The 21,375-nt window shown below is 41.0% G+C and overlaps 1 protein-coding gene across 7 annotated transcripts in view; it reads right to left on the bottom strand.

The window, feature by feature from the left end:
• LAMA3 (laminin subunit alpha 3) overlaps window positions 1-21,375 on the bottom strand; it is a 273,867-nt gene that overhangs the window by 136,558 nt on the left and 115,934 nt on the right. For 6 of the 7 annotated variants that reach the window (XM_045041820.1, XR_006588063.1, XR_006588067.1 and 3 more), the window contains 7 exons: window positions 16,472-16,609; window positions 12,406-12,452; window positions 10,921-11,020; window positions 10,197-10,249; window positions 9,861-9,966; window positions 9,038-9,137; window positions 2,240-2,396 (listed from right to left, as the gene is read on the bottom strand). In XM_045041820.1, coding sequence (XP_044897755.1) covers window positions 2,240-2,396; window positions 9,038-9,137; window positions 9,861-9,966; window positions 10,197-10,249; window positions 10,921-11,020; window positions 12,406-12,452; window positions 16,472-16,609 — 701 coding nt within the window. The remainder of the gene's footprint in view (window positions 1-2,239; window positions 2,397-9,037; window positions 9,138-9,860; window positions 9,967-10,196; window positions 10,250-10,920; window positions 11,021-12,405; window positions 12,453-16,471; window positions 16,610-21,375) is intronic. The other variant, XR_006588064.1, reaches the window with a different exon arrangement.

Genomic DNA, 21,375 nt, shown 5'->3' with positions numbered 1-21,375 from the left:
ATAACAACCAACACCACAAAAATACAAAAACTTGTAACACAATATTATGAAAATCTATATGCCAACAAATTGGACAACTTAAAAGAAATGGATAAATTCCTAGAAACATATAACCTACCAAAACATAATAGGAAGAAACAGAAAATTTGAACAGATCAATTACTAGAAGTTAAATTGAATCAGTAATTAAAAAAAAAAACCTCCCGAGAAACAAAAGTCTGAGACCAGACAGCTTCACAGGTGAATTCTACCAAACATTTAAAGAAGAGTTAATATTTATTCTTCTCAAACTATTCCAAAAAATATAACAGGAAGGAAAACTTCCAAATTCATTCTATGAGGCCAGTATCACCTGATACCAAAACCATATAAAGACACTACAAAAAAAAGAGAACTACAAGTCAATATGTCTGATGAACATAGATGTAAAAATCTTCAACAAAATATTAGTGAACAGAATCCAACAAAACATTAAAATAATCATTCACCACGATCAAGTGGGATTTATTCCTGGGATGAAAGTGTGCTTTAATATTTGCAAAACAATCAATGTGGCATGTCACATTAGTAAGAGAAGAGATAAAAACCATAAAATCATTTCAATAGATGGAGAAAAAGCATTTTACAAAGTACAACATCCATTCATGATAAAAACAAATCCTCTGCAAAGTAGATACAGATAATAAAGGCCTTATATGAAAAATGTACAACCAACATCATACTCAGTGGTGAAAAATGAAGACTTTGTCCCCTAAGGTCAGAACAAGACAAAGATGTCCACTCTCACCACTTTTATTCAACATAGCACTGGAAGTCCTAGCCATAGCAGTCAGACAACAGAAAGAAAGAACAGGTATCCAAATTGGTAAGGAAGTAGTAAAACTCTCATGATCTACAAATGACATGGTACCACATATAGAAAGCCTTAAAGACTCCACTGAAGGGGGCTTTTTAACTTGACAGAATCCATCTCTAAGTGTTAGTTCCATGTTGGAAAATAAAAATGCAAAAATGTATAAGGAACAAGTTAGGGGTTATCTGATGGACGCTGCTGAGGTCTGCTGACTAAAAATACTTAAAGAAATCCATCATTTGGAATTCATTCCTTTATGCTAACTAGTTATTCTTTCCAACTGTAGACACCTATGAGAGGGTATCCACCTTGACTGGACTGTCAGTCATTCACAATCTATTATGACTTAATGGAATCCATTGCTTTTTTCTTAATAATGAAGATCAGGAAGGAGCTAAAGAAACTGAATTGCTACATTGGGGAGAAGGAGAAAGCAGTGAGGTGTCGGATCCTAGGATCCTAGGGAGTGTAAAGCAACCTGATGGGGGACCCTAGTCAGGCAAGAAGCAACATTAGAACCAATGGTGGCTCCAACAGAACTGTGAGCCTGTCCCTGTTTCTCTAAGGGGTGACTTATATAAATATAACAGGCATTACTTCTGACTCTACTAAGGACAAAATATTGGGTAACCATGGTCATCAGTTTACCTCTTTTGTTCTGAATTTCGCCACTGAGAAACACAGTTTGAAGAGACCAACCTCAAAGAGAAGTTCTGAGAACAAAACTTCTCAATGACTATACAGAAATTATTAGTTATAAATATTGTATAAGTTCTAAAGGTAGCAAGAAAATGTGTAAATCCCTTAATTATTCCAACACAAAGCCAAGAGAGATGGATACAGAAGAGGAAAATGAAAGAAAGGAGAAATACAAGAAAGAAAATTTAAGTAGCACTAACAAATCCCTCATTTATCTTAGTTTTTATTCATATAGTAATTCCGAGTTTAAAAAAGCAAAAAACAAAAACAAAAACAAAAACAAAAAGCACCGGTCAAATATTAACAACACACACATTGAAATTATTTAATTCAACTCATTTTTAATCTTCACAAATGGCTTTAAAGAAAAGTGTCTCTTGTGTTAAAATATAGACTAATCTCATTTGGGAAACAACTTCTTGTAAAAAGTCTCCAGAAATAAACACCATTTTTTTTAATCCTTTCTTTGTCTGATTTGGTGACTAAATTAACAATAAACTGTGAAATCAATACATATACTTATGAGTTAAAATCCAATCTTACCCCAAACCCCATCTGTAGTCTGGAGAAAAAGAATCCTGGAGTCAGTTTTGGGGATAGTTTGCCTTTGTGGGGGACTCACTGACAGTGTTGTGGGTAACTATACGCACTATCCTGCCATGAAGTCATTTCTTAGAGGCTACATACCTGCACTGAGGTCATCTGGGCGTATCCTCTCCAGCTAAACTCAGGAAATTCCAGGGGATCAAATCCAAACCGAAGTTCTCTCCCGTTAGGTACAGTGCCATCTTCAATCTCATACTTCATATGATGCAAATCCGGGAAATAGTAGTTGTTTTCGGGTCTTTTGTAAACAAAAAGTAAATGTGGATACAGCAAGTTAAGTCCACTGATAATCCAAATATTCTTTAATCTCAGTAGCTCTGCTAAAAGAACTCCCACCAAATTGAAAGACTGCAACAAATAAGAACAAATGAAAGAGCCTCCCCCTGCTTTTTCTTTAAATTATTGCTTTCATTCTTGTAAACATTCACATAAAATACACCCAACACTTATCATTCTAAGCAATAAAATGAGAAAATCATTTAGCACAACCCATAGTAGTAGTATCCTTTAATATGTTCTAAACGGTTGCCAACAACTTAGCAAAGTCAAATTAGGTAATTTACTATAAATTCATTCATTCAATCATTCATTTATATACTCATATTCACTCATTACACAAATACTAACATATACGTACCAACCAATGTTGTTAAGTACCATATATACATAGTGAACGTGACATACAATATTTCATATGTTAAGTTTACAAGTTAGATACATTTTTCTCTCCATATATGTTTTTTCAATCATCAGAATGACTTTTTATGCCTCGTTTTTTCCTAAATTATAAGTCTATAAATGGATTCAAGAGTCCAATAATGGCAATCATAGAGAAGGATCAAAAATATTTCAACCCTGGGGCGCCTGGGTGGTTCAGTCAGTTAAGTGTCCTACTTCAGTTTAGGTCATGATCTTATGGTTCGTGAGTTTGAGCCCCTCATCAGGCTCTGTGCTGACTGCTCAGAGCCTGGAGCCTGTTTCGGGTTCTGTCTCTCCCTCTCTCTCTGCCCCTCCCCCACTTGTGCTCTGTCTCTGTCTCTCTCTCAAAAATAAATAAAAACATTAAAAAATAAATAAATAGAAATATTACAATACTTATGTAACATTTCATATTCAAACTATTTGAAGTTCTTCAAAATGCCACATTTTGACAATCCAATCACAAACTAATAGCAGTTAGTGTATTTAAACCCATAACAATCAATTAGTCAAAGAAAATAAAAAGTCACAGTCCTATATTGCAAATAGAATTACAAATGCTTACAATTTCTCTGGAAGTGATATATAAAGATCCTTAAAAATGTTCATACCCATTGACCCAGTAATTCTCCTTCCAGGAATATATTCTAAAGAATGATTAAATATACACTGTCAAAGAATTAACATAAAAGAATGTTTATAATAGTGAAAGCTTAGAAGCAATGTAAATGTACAATTATGAAATAATTAAAGAAATTATGAAATATTACATAACCAATATTTTGGAAGACTAATGATATGGAAAATGTCTGCAATATCATGTGAAGAAATTGATACGAATTATATGAAGAAAATACAATATTAATTTGTATTCATAGAAAAAGCCTAGGGGTACCTGGGTGGCTCAGTTGGTTAAGCTTCTGACTTTGGGTTAGGTCATGATCTAACTAAGGTCTCTTAGTTCATGAGTTTGAGCCCCATGTCAGGCTCTGTGCTGACCCCTCAAAGCCTGGAGCCTGGTTCAGATTCTGTGTCTCCCTCTCTCTCTGCCCCTCCCCCACTTGCGCTCTGCCTCTCTCTCTCTCTCTCTCAAAATAAAATAAAATAAAAATAAACATTAAAAATGTTTTAAAAAAGAAAGAAAAAACCTAGAAAAAAATAAACAAAAAATATCAAAGGGGTTATCATCTGGGTGGTGGAATGAAGAATTTTCTTTGCCTTTTACTTTTAGGTACTTATTGCAACTTTACAACAAACCTTTCTAAACTTGTAAGAAAAATGAAAAAATGTTCAGATGATATAATAAACAAACATTTAGTACAAAAGGACAAAAGATTTACCAACCCAGAGAAAAGGTGGTATGGCATCTTTGATGCTGGTTCGCTATCCTTTTATCATAGTTACAATTTATCACTAAATCAAAGGACATGTTCTAAATTTCATATATGTGTATTGGCTGTGATGTAAAAAAAAAATCAATATTTTTGCCTCAGGATGGGAAATTTAATTCCTATTAAAGTTGCATTATTTCTACCTGAAAATTAGCCCACTGCTTGCATAGTTGGAAGGAAAAAAAAATTATACTGGTTAAGTAGAGGGAAAGCTCACTTTATCAACAGGAAGGTGAAAAGAGATAAAACATGGGTAGAGAATGTTTCCAAAGCTATTTACAAAATTCCTCTGGTTCATCATGTGCTTTGTTAGTCTGCAGGGAAACATATCCACAGATGTGTTCTCTTTCACACACCTTTTATTATGCGGCCCAGCAGTGACTGCCATTTAGAAATGACTGAAGAAAGCTCAGCTGGGTTGCTCTGACTTTTAGAATTCAAATGCTGGAAACATCAAGGGAAAGGAGAGAAACACCATACCAACTAAATATAGACAATTTACCTAAACTACACTAAAGATTTCTTTATTAATCTGTTGATAAAGCAGAGTATTAAAGATACATGCAATTTAGAAGTTGCATTTCACAGACTTTCCAGTGTATGATTAAGAGCCAGAATATTAAAAATTAGCTTTTTCCTCCCTCACTGACAGAAAATTATAAATGGATCATGGTTTTAAAAAAATTCTATACTGATACGACAGATATATTCAGAACATTCTATCTAAAACAGCAGAATATACATTCTTTTCAAGTGCACATGGAATATTATCCAGAACAGATCACATTTTGGGCCACAAAACAAGTCTCAACAAATTAAAAAAACTGAAATCATACCAAGCATTTTTTCTGACCACAACACTATGACACTAGCAATCAACCACAAGAAAAAATCTGGAAAGAACACAAATACATGGTGGTTAAATAACATGCTTCTAAACAAGGAATGGGTCAATCAAGGAATCAAAAAGGAAATAACAAAAAATACATGGAGACAAATGAAAATGAAAACACAGAGGTCCAAAATCTTTGGGATGCAGCAAAAGCTGTTCTAAGAGGGAAGTTTATGGCAACACAGGCCTACCTCAGGAAGCAAGAAAAATCTCACATAAACAACCGAACATTACACCTAAAGAAGCTAGAAAAAGAAGCACAAACAACCCAAGCCCAGCAAAAGGAAGGAAATCATAAAGATCAGAGCAGAAATAAATGAAATAGAAACTAAAAAAACAATAGAACAGATCCAAGAGAAACCAAGAGCTGGTTCTTTGAAAAAAACCAACAAAATTGATAAACCTCTAGCCAGAATGATCAAATAGGGAGAGAGAGAGAAACAAGTCAAATAGACAAAATCAGAAATGAAACACTAGAAATAATCACCAATACCCCTGAAATACAAAGGATTTTAAGAGAATACTGTGAAAAAATTATATGCCAACAAATTGGACAACCTAGAAGAAATGGGTAAATTCTTAGAAACATATAAACTCTTAAAACGGAATTAGAAAAAAATAGAAAATTTGAACAGACCAATTACAAACAATGAAATTGAATCAGTAATACTCCCAACAAACAAAAGTCCAGGACCAGATGGCTTCACAGGTGAAGTCTACCAAACATTTAAGGAAGAGTTAATATTTATTCTTTTCAAACTACTCCAAAAAACAAAAGAGAAAGGAAAGCTTCCAAATTCATTCTATGAAGCCAGCATTAGCCTAATACCAAAACCAGGTAAAGATACTACCAAAAAAACAAAAACAAAAACAAAAACAAAAAATTGCAGGCTAATATCTCTGATGAACATAGATGCAAAAATCCTCAACAAAATATTAACAAACAGAATCCAACAATACATTAAAATAACCATTCACCATGATCAAGTGGGATTTATACCTGGGGTGCAAGAGTGATTCAATTATTTGCAAATCAATCAATGTGATATGTCACATCAATAAGGGAAAGGAGAAAAACCATATGATCATTTCAATAGATGCAGAAAAAGCATCTGACAAAGTACAACATCCATTCATGATAAAAACCCTTAACAGAGTAGGTTTACAGGGAACATACCTCAACATGATAAAAGCCTTATATGAAAAACCCATAACAAATATCATACTCGGTGGGGAAAAATGCTTTCCCCCTAAGATCAGGAACAAGATAAGGATATCCACTCTCACCACTTTTATTCAACATAGTACTGGAAGTCCTAGCCACAGCAATCAGACAAGAAAAGAGAATAAAAGGCATCCAAATTGGTAAGAAAGAAGTAAAATTTTCACTATTTGCAGATGACATGATAATATACATAGAAAACCCTAAGGACACCAAAAAACTACCAGAACTGATAAATGAATTCAGCAAATTCACAGGGTACAAATCAATATACAGAAATTCATTGCATTTCTATACGCTAATAAAGAAGTAGCAAAAATAGAAATTAAGAAAACAGTTCCATACTGTATGGGTAGTCCCCATACTACCCAAAGCAATCTACACATTTAATGCAATCCCCAGCAAACTACCAACAGCATTTTTCTCAAAACTAAAACAAATAATTCTAAAGTTTGTATAGAACCACAAAAGACCCCAAACTAGCCATCTTGGCAATCTTGAAGCAATCTTGAAGCAATCTTGAAAAAGCAATCTTCAAGCAATCTTGAAAAAGAACAAAGCTAGAGGTATCACAATCCCAGATTTCAACATATACTACAAAGTTGTAGTAATCAAAAACACTATGGTACTGGCACAAAAATAGACACCTCGATCAATAGACACATAGAAAAGAACAGAAAGGCCAGAAACAAGTCTACAATTATATGGTCAATTAATCTTCAACAAAGGAGGCAAGAATATGTAATGGGAAAAAGATGGTCTCTAACAAATGGTGTTGGGAAAACTAGACAGCCACATGCAAAAGAATGAAACTGGACCACTTACTTACACCATAGACAAAAATAAACTCAAAATGGATTAGGGACCTAAATGTGAGACCTGAAACCATAAAAATCCTTGAGGAGAGCACAGGCTGTAATTTCTCTGACATTGGACATAGCAATTTTTCTAGATATGTCTCCTAAAGCAAGGGAAATAAAAGCAAAAATAAACAATTGGGACTGCATGAGAATTAAAAGCTTTTGCACAGCAAAGGAAATAGCCAACAAAACTAAAATACAATCTATTGAATGGGAGAAAATACTTGTAAATGACATATCTGATAAAGGGCTAGTATGCAAAATATATAGATAACTTATACAACTGAACGCCAAAAAACACATAATCCAATTTAAAAATAGGCAAAAGACATGAACAGACATTTCTCCAAAGAAGACCTACAGATGGCAAACAGATACATGAAGAGATGCTCAACATCACTCATCATTAGGGAAATACAAATCAAAGCCACAACAAGATGTCACCTCACACCTGTCAGAATGGCTAAAATCAAAAATATAAGAAACAAGTGTTGGGGAGGATATGGAGAAAAAGAAACCCTTGTGCACTGTTGGTGGAAATGCAAACTGGTGCAGTCACTGTGGACAACAGTACGGAGGCTCCTCAAAAAATTAAAAATAGAATTACCATATAATCCAGTAATTCTACTTCTGGCTATTTACCCCAAAAACACTAACTTAAAAACACTAACTTGAAAAGACATATGCACCCCTATGTTTATTGCAGCATTACTTACAATAGCAAAATTATGGAAGTAACCTCAGTGTCCATCCATCAATAGATGAATGAATAAAGAAGATGTCACTCACACTCACACACACACACACACACAGACACACACACTGGAATATGATTCAGCCATAAAAAAGAATGAAATCTTGTCATTTGCAATAACATGGATGGATCTAGAGGATATAACACTAAGTAAAATAAGTCAGTCAGAAAAAGACAAATAACACATGATTTTACACGTATGTGGAATTTAAGAAATGAAACAAACAAACAAAAAAAGAGAAAGACAAAAAAACAGACTCTTAAATATAGAGAATAAACTGATGGTTACTGGAGGGGAGGTGGGTGGGGGGATGGGTGAAGTAGATGAAGGAGATCAAGAGTATGCCTAGCACGATGAGCAGAGTAATGTATAAAATTGCTGAATCACTATATTTAACACCTGAAACTAATACAACACTGGAGTTATTTAAAAAATGTTTTAATCTGTGAAATGTTAAATATGACGAGACACAGAGACAGTACGGCTGCCATACTTGTGATAGCCCCTCTGGGAGCTCAGTCTCCACTTGCTCCCTTGCTCCTACAGTTTATTTTAATTAGCTTCTGCATGAGATGAGGGACTTTGTCCCACTTCAAGAGTTTTCTTCTCCCCCCCACGCCCCCCCGCCCCCACTGTGACACATCTGGCCTCTCCACGCCTTCAGCCATGGGTCCCAAGGGAGAAGCTGGACCTGAATCTCCTTGGCCCAGGAGCCTGCTCATTTGCTGGGCTCCTCCAGGCTGTGGCTTTTACAAGGAGGTTTGCCCACAGGAAGCCACCTCAAGCATCCAGCTCTAGTCTCGTCCACCTGGCTTTATATACCTGTGGGAACTGTCCGGTGAGGCAGCTCTGGGACCTACAAAGTAGTCGTCTTTAGGGCAACCTTACCTCCTGCTTCAACTGGGCTCCCTGACAAGTGTCCAGATTTCAAGTGACAGGACAGCTTCATCAGCCCTCTCTCTTTAGGACGGCTTGTCTCTTCACAGGAACTGTCGGCACAGACAGGACTCTCTGAGAGTCTTCCACATCAGTATGGGAGGAGACCTCCCTGAAGACTCACCGCTGGCACGCCTTCCCCACGACATGCTCTCGGCAACGGCATCCTCCGGAGGGCCCACTGCACATGGGGGTGATCGCTCCACCGATGTCACACTGGCACCCTAAAGGTCAGAAAACAACAGCGGTGACCCATCAAAGCATCTCCGCGTTGAAGCTCTCCCTCCTTCTCTGAGAAGTGGCAATCAGTAAGATCAGGCTGCTTCCTACCCCTGCCACATCTCATATCCAGCAGATGTTAGAAACATATAGGCACCTCCCAAACTGAGATGGGAGGTGCCCCCAAAAGTCCACTTGTAAGTCCACTTGTAAGGTCAGCTCCTACATCGCTGTCTGGTGGAAGGGGACAGGAGCCCAGGAGCTAAACGTGATTCAGCAACACGGTGCCCTTATAAACAACGTCTGCTAATGAGAGTCTGTGGGCGAGAGACAACGGCAGCCTATGGGGCCACACTCTTTGAGGTGTATTATTTAACACAATATTGTCTCTAAAATCTGGTGTGAGCTGTTTTGATAATACAAAAAATATCTTCAAAATGACAAAGTCTTGATGTTATTTATGAAATTAACAGATGAATCCCCATTCATCCCAATTGTGTTTTCTATAATTAAACCGACACCATGCTGGTAGAAGCGAAGTGGAAGCAGCCCCAGTTGCAATTTATTACTAGTTTCAACTGAGTATTTGGCCCAATTCCCTAGACAGAATTTTTTAGTCCCATCCCATCAGAAAGACCGCGTGAAGACAAGAACTCAGAAGAAAGATGATCTGGACAGTCTTTGCCCATCAACACTGGCTTCTCTCAGGACCCACTGGAAGTATTTACCTTGACACCCAAAGTAATTGCTCTTTTCCAAAGCATAATATCCATCTTCACACGTGTCACAGGAATCGCCATTGACATGAGACTTGCAGTGACAGTCACCATCCTGCTGCAGAATAAACAAGGTAACAAAATTTGATAAGGTCATACAATTTGCTAATCTTCAAGATTTAAAACTGCCTCACTGTATAACATGAATCAGGATGGCGGGGATCTGAAAACATCCAGAGAGATTAGCATGCCCTGTACAATTACAGAGGCACTAATACCCTCCCCGAGAAATCCCAACGTCAACTGCTCTACTATTCCACTGGTATACGAACAATCGGCCCATATTACCTGCCCACACTCTCCAATTCCGCTCACTGTTCCCGCCACGTGGCACTGGCATTCTGTGAAGAAAAGACAGCATCCTTGGACCAAGGTTGCACGAAGGACAGCCCTTGGCTCTGGAAACATGACCCAGCAGCAACACTACATGTGTGGTCACTTTTGGGCACATTTCAGCAGAATTCCAGTCTGCTCCACTGACGCCTAAAACGGGACTGCTTCAGAAACACCAGATCAATACCATCCACCTACAAGGAATAATGGCCAGTATGTGACCACTCTAAGACAAAGGCTGCAACATCAGGGTTTTTTTTTAATGAGCCTAATGTCAAGAACACTACTGACACGCTTCCATGAGAACAAACTCTAGTTAAGGACATATTCACTCCACTTAGCCACCTTTAGTTTAGTGTCTTTAAGTTCCTGTCCCTGGCTTCAATCTAAGCATAAAATGAAACTAAAATCAAACAAGAAAGAGAGGTTATAAAAACAAGGCAATATCAACCATTTATCCATAAAATACATATGGAAACAGGATATAAATCCCTTGCTGGGATTTTCAAAATGATAGAAATCCTGCCAAAAGTAGGGGGAAAACGTCAAAATATTTACACAGAATTTCAGACAAATTGAACTTATTAAATAAATAGCTCTTTTGTGGGTTTAGTCACTGAAGTAGAGAAAATTAAGAGGAGGTGGCAATATAGTAAATTATTCTGCGCAAAAACCTTACCTGAACATCCGCTGGGGTTTTCTTTGGCCAGATTCCAATATGATGGTTTGCAGATGCTGCATGAAGGACTTTCAACATGAAGCTTGCACTGGCAGTATCCCTTTGAAAGAAAATCAAGCCAACACTTGACATCTCAGAATTAAGACATGTTTTCAAACATATGTTCTGAACAAAGTTTGTCACAGAATTATATTTTGACTGCGAAAAGTAAATGAAGTGTATCCAGAGGGAATAAAAGTACTGGGTTGATTTCAACCGACTGCTCATAGCTCTTCTTTTATTATTCATTTCTTTTTTTTTTTTCTACACATAATCCGTTGTGGTAAAAATAAAACTGGAAAAAACAGGAAAAGAAATATTTATTTTATTTTTTTTTAATTTTTTTTTAACGTTTATTTATTTTTGAGACAGAGAGAGACAGAGAGAGCGGGAGACACAGAATCTGAAACAGGCTCCAGGCTCTGAGCGGTCAGCACAGAGCCCGACACGGGGCTCGAACTCACGGACCGTGAGATCATGACCTGAGCCGAAGTCGGACACTTAACCGACTGAGCCACCCAGGCACCCCAAAAAGAAATATTTAAAAATCACTTTTACTTATAGAGTCGTCATTACCTGTTTGTTCTGTGACAGCAGGAACTATTAATCTACATGGAAAATTATCTCAATATTTAACATACTGAAAATCAGTAGAGAATTATGTTTATCTGAAAGTACTTGTGTAATATGCAAAGGTCACTGCCTCACTGTAAGAATGCAAAACCTCTCTCCATCTGTCCCTCGGGTGCCTGGAGGTCCACCATCTTCAGGCTTTGCAGCTAAGAAGACAGATCATTTCTAAAGCACTGAGAAATACCCTAGTATCTGACTGGAGCAAAAGCAAATAAATTGCAATTATTTCATACACAGCTTTATTTATTGTGCACTTAGCCTTAGTTTTTCTTAATTTTAATTACCTATTTAAGGCTTATGTGCAGGGGCCCCTGGTGGCAATGCCCTCAGAGTCACCTACAGTAGGAATCCAACACTAGGGCTCTGGAATTAAAAGTTAAAACAAGCCTTATTCTTCTGTTTTTGAAAAAAATAAACATGATCACATATGCACTCTGAACAAGAGCAATGACCTTTTAAGCAATTTGGTTTCAGATCTTATTTTATTTTTATAATTTTTTTAAACGTTTATTTATTTTTGAGAGAGAGCATGAGCGGGGGAGGCACAGAGAGACAGGGAGACACAAAATCTGAAGCAGGCTCCAGCTCTGAGCTGTCAGCACAGGGCGGAGCCCAACGTGGGGCTCGGACTCACGAATTGTGAGATCATGACCTGAGCCAAAGTCAGATGTTTAACCCACGGAGCCACCCAGACGCCCCCTCAGATCTTATTTTAATTTACTTTTAACTTGAGGAAGCTCCCAAATGTGTTAGTCTGTAATATATATCAAAATGCATGTTAGAATTGTAACCTTTTTATAATCCTCTACTTACCAAACTGGAGTCCAGGGTACCAGCTGGGTTACAGGCACCGCTGGAGCCTATATGTGATTTAGAAAGATTTTTATTTAATTTTTTTTTTTTTTACAGACAGCATGAGTGGGGGAGGGTGGCAGAGAGGAGACAGAGAATCTTTTTTTTTTCCTGTTTTTTATTTTTTTTTTAATTTTTTTTTCAATATATGAAATTTATTGTCAAGTTGTTTCCATACAACACCCAGTGCTCATCCCAAAAGGTGCCCTCCTCCAATACCCATCACCCACCCTCCCCTCCCTCCCACCCCCATCAACCCTCAGTTTGTTCTCAGTTTTTAAGAGTCTCTTATGCTTTGGCTCTTTCCCACTCTAACCTCTTTTTTTTTTTTTTCCTTCCCCTCCCCCATGGGTTTCTGTTAAGTTTCTCAGGATCCACATAAGAGTGAAAACATATGGTATCTGTCTTTCTCTCTATGGCTTATTTCACTTAGCATCACACTCTCCAGTTCCATCCACGTTGCTACAAAGGGCCATATTTCGTTCTTTCTCATTGCTACATAGTACTCCATTGTGTATATAAACCACAATTTCTTTATCCGTTCATCAGTTGATGGACATTTAGGCTCTTTCCATAATTTGGCTATTGTTGAGAGTGCTGCTATAAACATTGGGGTATAAGTGCCCCTGTATCCCTTGGATAAATTCCTAGCAGTGCTACTGCTGGGTCATAGGGTAGGTCTGTTTTTACTTTTTTGAGGAACCTCCACACTGTTTTCCAGAATGGCTGCACCAATTTGCATCCCCACCAACAGTGCAAGAGGGTTCCCGTTTCTCCACATCCTCTGCAGCATCTATAGTCTCCTGATTTGTTCATTTTGGCCAGTCTAACTGGCGTGAGGTGATATCTGAGTGTGGTTTTGATTTGTATTTCCCTGATGAGGAGCGACGTTGAGCATCTTTTCATGTGCCTGTTGGCCATCTAGATGTCTTCTTTAGAGAAGTGTCTATTCATGTTTTCTGCCCATTTCTTCACTGGGTTATTTGTGGAGTTTGGTGGGCTCTTCATAGATTTTGGATACTAGCCCTTTGTCCGATATGTCATTTGCAAATATCTTTTCCCATTCCGTTGGTTGCCTTTTAGTTTTGTTGGTTGTTTCCTTTGCTGTGCAGAAGCTTTTTATCTTCATAAGGTCCCAGTAGTTCATTTTTGCTTTTAATTCCCTTGCCTTTGGGGATGAGGAGACAAGAGAATCTTAAGCAGGCTCCACACTCAGCCCAACGTGGGGCTCCATTCCTCGACTCTGGGATCGTGACCTGAGCCAAAATCGGGAGTTGGACACTTACCTAACTACCTGAGCCACCCAGAGGCCCCTAGAAATATTTAAATGCTTGGTGTTTTTATATCTGTCTGTCTCTTGGTTTAGTTTGATGTTATGAGTTTTAAACGTTTTACTTAAAAAAAAATAATGCATCTACATTTGTATTTTTTGATAGATGGGTGGCAAGGACTTTGCATGTAATTCAGAAAAAAGCACTCCCAAATAACCTTTGTGGTCCTTAACTCCCCAAGTCACCCCTTTTGCCACTTAATTCCATTCCCTGCCTACTACTCCAAGTTCATTTCTGACTGATGATGGAGATTAGGGAAAAGAGATTCTAGAATTTTGAACATTTTTAGGATTGTCCAGAAGAGGGCAATATTGTACCAAGAGACTTGTTAATTGTCCATTAAATAGAAGTCACAGAATTTTTTAAGTACATTTTTTAGTCAACTAAGACTTAATTCTTTAACTATCACAATCCCCTCGTTCCCCATCTGCACTAAAATTATTTCTAAAATGAATTAGTTTGCCTTCCTGCCTTAGTCAATAGTATTACAGGCCCCGTATAATCTGCCTTCAATAAAGCGGGATCTTGCAATGTCTCAGTATTATTATTACACAGCACTAGAAATGAGGAGAGTTTAGGTAAGCCTGCCCTGAGCCTGGTTTTGCCAATAATTTAAATAACGTCATAATAGGATCTTGTTTTCTTGTGAAGTATTCTCTTAGACATTTTGCCTTTGTCTCCTCTTCGGCTGTTTCCCTTGGCTTGTCCCTTGATGATTTCATGTGCGTATCTCTTTTTTTGTTTTGATGTTCCCTCACATTCCTCTGTAGGAGTGAACACGCTCTTCCTGCTCTTTGCTCTTGTTCAGCCTGGCCGGGCCCTGCTTGTGGCTCCTGCCCAGGCTGACCATGGCTGCCATCCGGCTCTGGAGGAATTATTGTGTCTGCCCCGCCCCTGTGCCCGGCTGCCACAATGCTTCCTTCCACTCCTGACCCCCGGGGAGGTGAGCAGACACACTAGGAAAGCCTTGCAATCTGGGGACCTTCAGGGCTTCTCGAAAGTGAACTGCCCCCTCTGACTACTGGCTAAAATTTCTACCAGCAAGAAAACCTGGTGTCTTGAGGAGTCTGGTGAGTAAGGTTCTAGGGAATCAAGCTGGAGGTGAATGCAGAGCTCGAAGCGCTACCAAGAGCAGGAAGTAGAGAAAACCATTCTGCAAGGGGAAAGTCTGGTGCGGACTCCCTCCAACACCTCTTCTCAACAGGAAGAGGGGCCTCTAAAGCAGCAGGCAGGCGGGAGCTCCTCACCACTGGAGGCGATACACCCCCAAGGGCACAGGCATCTTCCTTCTGTGCCCTCTGCCACAGAGCACGGAGGACTCTCCACGTCTCCTCATCAGCAAGGGGTGAGTAGTGGGGATGACCTGTGACAGTAACAGTGTTTCCCCTTGGCTCACTCTTTCCAAACTCATTAGACTCTAGGTCACCCCCTCTCCCCTCGCACCTATGCTGTGTGACAACAATCCCCCAGGAGGCCAGGGGCAGCAAGGAGACAGGGGCAGAAGCATAGCAAAGCCTGCTCTGCCTGCCAGCAAGGGGACCAACTGGAATCACCCCTCAGGGGACTACAGGGCAGCCGGTGTAAGTGCTGCGGACCTGGAACCAGAGGGAAGGCAGGATGCCTTGGGAAGGGGTCAAGGAACACTTGTTGCAGCTAAAAGGGTCACCTTTGCCACACTGCTCGACACAGAGAATTTACGTGTAAATCAAGAAATACAAATTCATAACACATGGAATTAAAAAATTTTTCTTCCTAGGAACAAAGCATTTCTGGATTCCTTTGAGGATGTACATCAGATACCTGCATTTTCTTTTTTTTTTTTCAATATATGAAGTTTATTGTCAAATTGGTTTCCATACAACACCCAGTGCTCATCCCAAAAGGTGCCCTCCTCCAATACCCATCACCCACCCTCCCCTCCCTCCCACCCCCATCAACTCTCAGTTTGTTCTCAGTTTTTAAGAGTCTCTTATGCTTTGGCTCTCTCCCACTCTAACCTCTTTTTTTTTTTTCCTTCCCCTCCCCCATGGGTTTCTGTTAAGTTTCTCAGGATCCACATGAGAGTGAAAACATATGGTATCTGTCTTTCTCTCTATGGCTTATTTCACTTAGCATCACACTCTCCAGTTCCATCCACGTTGCTACAAAGGGCCATATTTCGTTCTTTCTCATTGCCACATAGTACTCCATTGTGTATATAAACCACAATTTCTTTATCCATTCATCAGTTGATGGACATTTAGGTCTTTCCATAATTTGGCTATTGTTGAGAGTGCTGCTATAAACATTGGGGTACAAGTGCCCCTATGCATCAGTACTCCTGTGTCCCTTGGGTAAATTCCTAGCAGTGCTATTCCTGGGTCATAGGGTAGGTCTATTTTTAATTTTCTGAGGAACCTCCACACTGTTTTCCAGAGCGGCTGCACCAATTTGCATCCCCACCAACAGTGCAAGAGGGTTCCCGCTTCTCCACATCCTCTGCAGCATCTATAGTCTCCTGATTTGTTCATTTTGGCCACTCTGACTGGCGTGAAGATACCTGCATTTTCAATGGACTCGAATTGGGAAAGAACCAGGCAGATTAGGGTCAAGTGTGTAGAGGTGACCAGTGGCGGATCTCCTGGGCTTGTCTGGGAGTCTGGCCACACACGTTTCAGAGAGGAACCCGATGTCTGGCATTCTGCCGTCTTCCTTACCTTGACAGTGGGGGAAATCAGAGGCTCCTGAGAGACACCTGTCACAGCGCTGTCCTGTAATCCCCGGCTGGCATTCACACTGCCCCGTCACTGGGCTGCAAGGCGTTTGGTAGGAGCCAAGGACTGAACACTGGCAGGCTGGATAAAAAGGTGTCAGTCAGACCCAGGGCAGCAGGGCCTGGATAAGAGCATGACAGTGGGTCAGAGAGACCCAAACACAAGTTCCAGCTATGTAACTTATTCAGAGAGCCACGGCTAGGTAGTGGCAGACCCAGAGCGTTCACCACCATTCTACCCTCCTACTTTGTTTCATCCCTCCAGCAGACTCTGATCAAAGGCCAATGTGTTCAATGGGACTGGGATGAGGTGTTGGGGTGGAGGTAATTAGGAAAGACACACATGCCCTGACCTCAGAGAGCTAAACATCCAGAAGAGAGGCCAGGGAATTATTGACATAGTATGAAGCACCTCCCCCACCCCCACCACTGCTAAGAAACTGTAAAAGAAATGAAGAAACGTGCCTAATGCCCTTCAGCTGGCTCTTGGCAGACTGCAGGCAAGGACTCACGTCTACTGCCATCTGGCTCAGCCTTCTTTCCCGGCCCCATGTTCCCCAGGGCCTGCCTACAGAGATCACGTCCCTACCAAGGGGCACATTATTGAGATGTTCTTAGGTTCTATGATCATTAATTTTTTTTTTTTAAGGTGAGTGGGGGCACCCGGGTGTCTCAGTCATTTGAGTGACTCTTCACTTCAGCTTAGGTCAGGACCTCGTGGTTCATGGGTTCAAGCCCTGTGTTGGGCTCTGTGCTGACAGAATCCTGCTTGGGATTCTCTCTCTCTCTCTGCCCCTCCCCTGCTGGTGCGCACATGCTCTCTCTCTCTCAAAAATAGACATGTAAAAAAATAAAAACAAAAATAAATAAAAGGTGAGTATATATTTTATTATTATTATTATTATTATTATTATTATTACTTTAGAGATCCCACGGCCCTAGCTAGGATCATGACCTGAGCTGAAACCAAGAGTCGGACACTTGACAGACTGAACTGCTCAGGTGCCCCTGCAATGGTTCATTTTTAAATGTCAACTTGGCTATGCTATGAGGCTCAGATGTTTGGCAAGCGCCAAGGTAGACGTGGCTGTGAAAGTTTTTTTTTTTTAAGATGTGACTAATATTTAAATAAGTTGACTTTGGGTAAAGCAGATACCTCATCCAATCAGTCGAAAGCCTTAAGAGAAAGTTTCCCAAAGGAGGAGATCTGCCTTTGGACTTGAGCTACCCTATCAGCTCGTCCCTAGGACTCCAGCCTGCCAGCCTGCCCTGCAGATCTCAGACCCACCAGCCCCCATAATAATGCCACTTCCTTAAAATAAATCTCTCTCTCTACACACACACGCATACATCCTATTGGTTCTCTTCCTGCTCTTTCTGCTATTTCCGTCTTACAGGAAAGAGAATGCAGAAACCCACACAGGCATTTGGGGCAGCACAGTGGTGGCACCTCCGGCCAGCATAATGTGGGGGACATCGCCCCTGGCTCCGACGGCCACAGAGGTTGTCCAGGGAGCCTCAGGAGACACAGTTACACTCCAGAAGTGAAAACAAAGACCCAGCCTTAAACGCAAGGCACATGGTTTTAAATGGTGAATTACTCCATCTGGCATCCCATGTCTCGTTTCGATCCAGCCGTCAGTGACAGCTGCCAAATCCCAAACCCAAACCTCAACATTGGCAGCCCCTTTACTCTTGGAAATACTATAATGTCTTACGAACACTTTCATTCTGCTCTTTGTGTTGGTCCAGGTCCTTTGGAGTTTCTGGGAGTATTTTGCCTCTTGTCTACTCCTGTTTCAGCTTTAAGACCTTTTTACTCCCAAAGAGCAAAAAAAAATAATGGCAGTCAAGTTCCAAAGGGATAAGAATGTCTGCTGTGTTCCCCAGTGTCTTCCAACATCACACACAGCCCTGGTCCCTAGTATATGCCAAACAGATATCTGTTAAATGAAAGAGTAAGTAACTATTGAAATCTTCCTGAGGTCCACTCTGTATAGTTTCTCAGCATGCATTCCCTTACTGAATCTCGCAACACCGCCACGAGACAGGTGTTGTATGAGTTACGCCATCCTCTTCTCCATCAGTAAATTAGCTCATCAGGTGAGGCGAGGCTCTACAGACAGCATGTAAATCACAAGGTAAACATCGCCCCTTACTGTTTCCGGGATGCTCTTCCTGCCCATGACTTTGGAGCCTTTCCTTCCGTTGGAAAACAGAAAAACACCTTCTGGAAAAGCAGACTGGCTCCTTCCCCGGTCAAAGCCACAAAGCCAACAGTCAGTTCCACAGCACATGCTGCCACTACCACTCACCTCTCTGGTTACCTGGGCATAGGGCAGATTAAATTTACAGAAGATCTAAGGTTTCCTCCAACCAACCACCTCACTATTCTCCCAGACACAACCTGAATTACAAAGTGAAGGGCCAGTTCAAGACCAAATTGCACAGAACGTGGCTTCAGATCGCTCCCCATGCCCAGCCCTAGGGTTTTGTTTCCCTCTGGGAAAGGCTGGGAGGGCTCTCCTGGGAGCATCCCAGGCCATCAACCTTCCCTACAGCACCATTTGCCAATAGCTGGTGCCATTTCTCTTGGCTGGTTTGTCTGATTCATGGGACTATGCTGACAGGTAGGAGGTTAATCTTGCACTGGCAACCTATTTAGAGGCGTTTTCTATGGAAAGACCAGTCACCACAACCCAAGGATTACAGCAATCTCCAATGGGGACAGTTCCAGGCCCTGGGTTGGGTCAGTGTGGTTGAAATTTGGGGACAGCTGCACTTGGCACACCCTCAGCTCCTATCCATGGGCAGACCATTTATTTCTGCAACCCACTCTCCTAGCCTCTATTGTTTTTTTTTTTTTTAATGTTTATTTTTGAGACAGAGCGTGCATGCATGAGTAGGGTAGGTGCAGACAGCGGGAGAGAGAGGATGTGAAGCAGGCTCAGCACTGACAGCAGACAGCCTGATGCAGGGCTCAAACTCACAAACCATGAAATCATGACCTGAGCCAAAGTCGGACGCTTAACCGACTGAGCCACCCACCCAGGCGCCCCCTCCTAGCCTCTGTTCTAAGTGCTGACAAGCTGCTGCCCAGCAAGCTGTACCAGAAAAGGAGGGGAAGGAGAAGGAGCAGGGAGAGAAAAATGAAGGTGAGGAAAGCAGGAATGAGGAGTGTGGGGGTGGGGAGGAAAAGAGGGGGGATGAGGTGGGAGGAGGAAAAGGCAGAGAGTAAACCTCCCCAAATGACCAAGTTAACTGAGAGAACTACAGTTGTGTGCTGTAGTTGAAGATAAAGAACTGAACCAGGCATTAGTGTAAACACATGTCTGAAATACAAATAGGCAGTTCTCCAATGTGGTCTCCTATCTATGACGTGACTTTCACCTACGAAAAAGAAAACAGCAGGGCACTTGCGTGAGTCGAAATTAAGACAAGAAGAATATGGCACTGTGCTTAGGCAAGTCTGGACCAAATTAAGTTAATGCGAAACATGAATGCAGAAGCATGGTTGGCAAGAACAGCTTAGAAGGGTTTTCAAGCTCCTTTTCAAGAAGATTTTTAAAGTCTTAGGAACGTTTTTTGGCTAGAATATATTGGACCATCTGATGTGGTATTTGGGGTCATGTTAATTCTATTCTAAAATTCAGTGGCCAGGCAATCAGTTTCGTCTTAAAAACACAAAAACAAAAACAAAACAAAAACAAAAATAAAAAACCACACAAAGTAAAACACTGGGTTAGACCTTGCTGCTAGACTAAGCTCAGATTTCACTGAGTCCAAGCTTCAGCCACTTACCTCAAAGCTGCCCCTGAGGGAAAATTTTAAAAAGATCACAATAGCAGTTAGAAAAAGGGAAGAGCAAGAGAAGAGAGACATCACAAATGGAATTCTTCCAGAACCCAGTGGTCCGAATAGAACAACGAGCTTCGGGGTGTATTGCTTATACCACGCCGGGAATGTTGTGGATGGTGCATTTTCCTGAAAAACTTGGGAAAGAGCAGGTGGGCTTCTCAGAGCTGGGTGTGCTCGGGCAAGGTCCCCTGACATAGGACTTCAGGTGATTTGCTCCCCGCCCCCCCCCACCACATACCCCTGCTTGAGTTCCAAAGCCTGAACAGTGCTGCCTCCGTCACTGGAGTGGGACTACGTACGATGCACGATGTACCTCTCCCTCTGCCTCACTGTGTGAGCCTTTCCCTCCACTTGAGCCACAACTTTGAACCACAGACAGAACCAGGCAGAGGCTGGCCACACACATTCACCCAGGGAGCCAGGGAGCACCTGTTCCTCTCCTCGGCCCCTCTCTGCAGCCCTCAGCACCGTTCTTCTGTGGTCTGCCTTGCAGTCAGGGAGCTCAGATGACTTTGGTAGACCTTTGGAAGCAGAGCTCCAAACCAACTCTACCAAAAATATAAGTGAGATGATACGTTCCTTTTTTATTTTTCAATCCAGACTCTTATCATTTAACACAAGGGATCTTGCCTTATACACAGTAGCTGATTAGTTTTCACGTCACGTATCATCTTCTTAGGAAGAAAAATGCTACCCTTAAACCTCAGACGTCTTCCTGATCTCTTCTGGACCGGTCACTTTGGGGAACCAGGTTTTCTCAGAGAGCTGAGCATTTTACTGACACACAGTTCTGCCACCTGTTTTGGTTACGCACCCTGATTTTGCTGGGGCGGCGGGAGGGGGCGGCTCTTCCCCTTACTCCACCCCTGGATGTGGGGAGACTCAGGCTTGGCCAGTCAGAGCACAGATTTCCACGGCCATGGGGTTGGTTCAGGAATGGGCACGTGGTCCAATCAGAACCAGATTTGGCTTGGAGAAATGCATGCTCTT

Source organism: Felis catus, chromosome D3, assembly GCF_018350175.1.
Source record: "Felis catus isolate Fca126 chromosome D3, F.catus_Fca126_mat1.0, whole genome shotgun sequence".
NCBI classification, from domain to species: domain Eukaryota; kingdom Metazoa; phylum Chordata; class Mammalia; order Carnivora; family Felidae; genus Felis; species Felis catus.
Note: the sequence above shows the minus strand (reverse complement) of the source record. Positions and strands in the feature narration are given on the sequence as shown.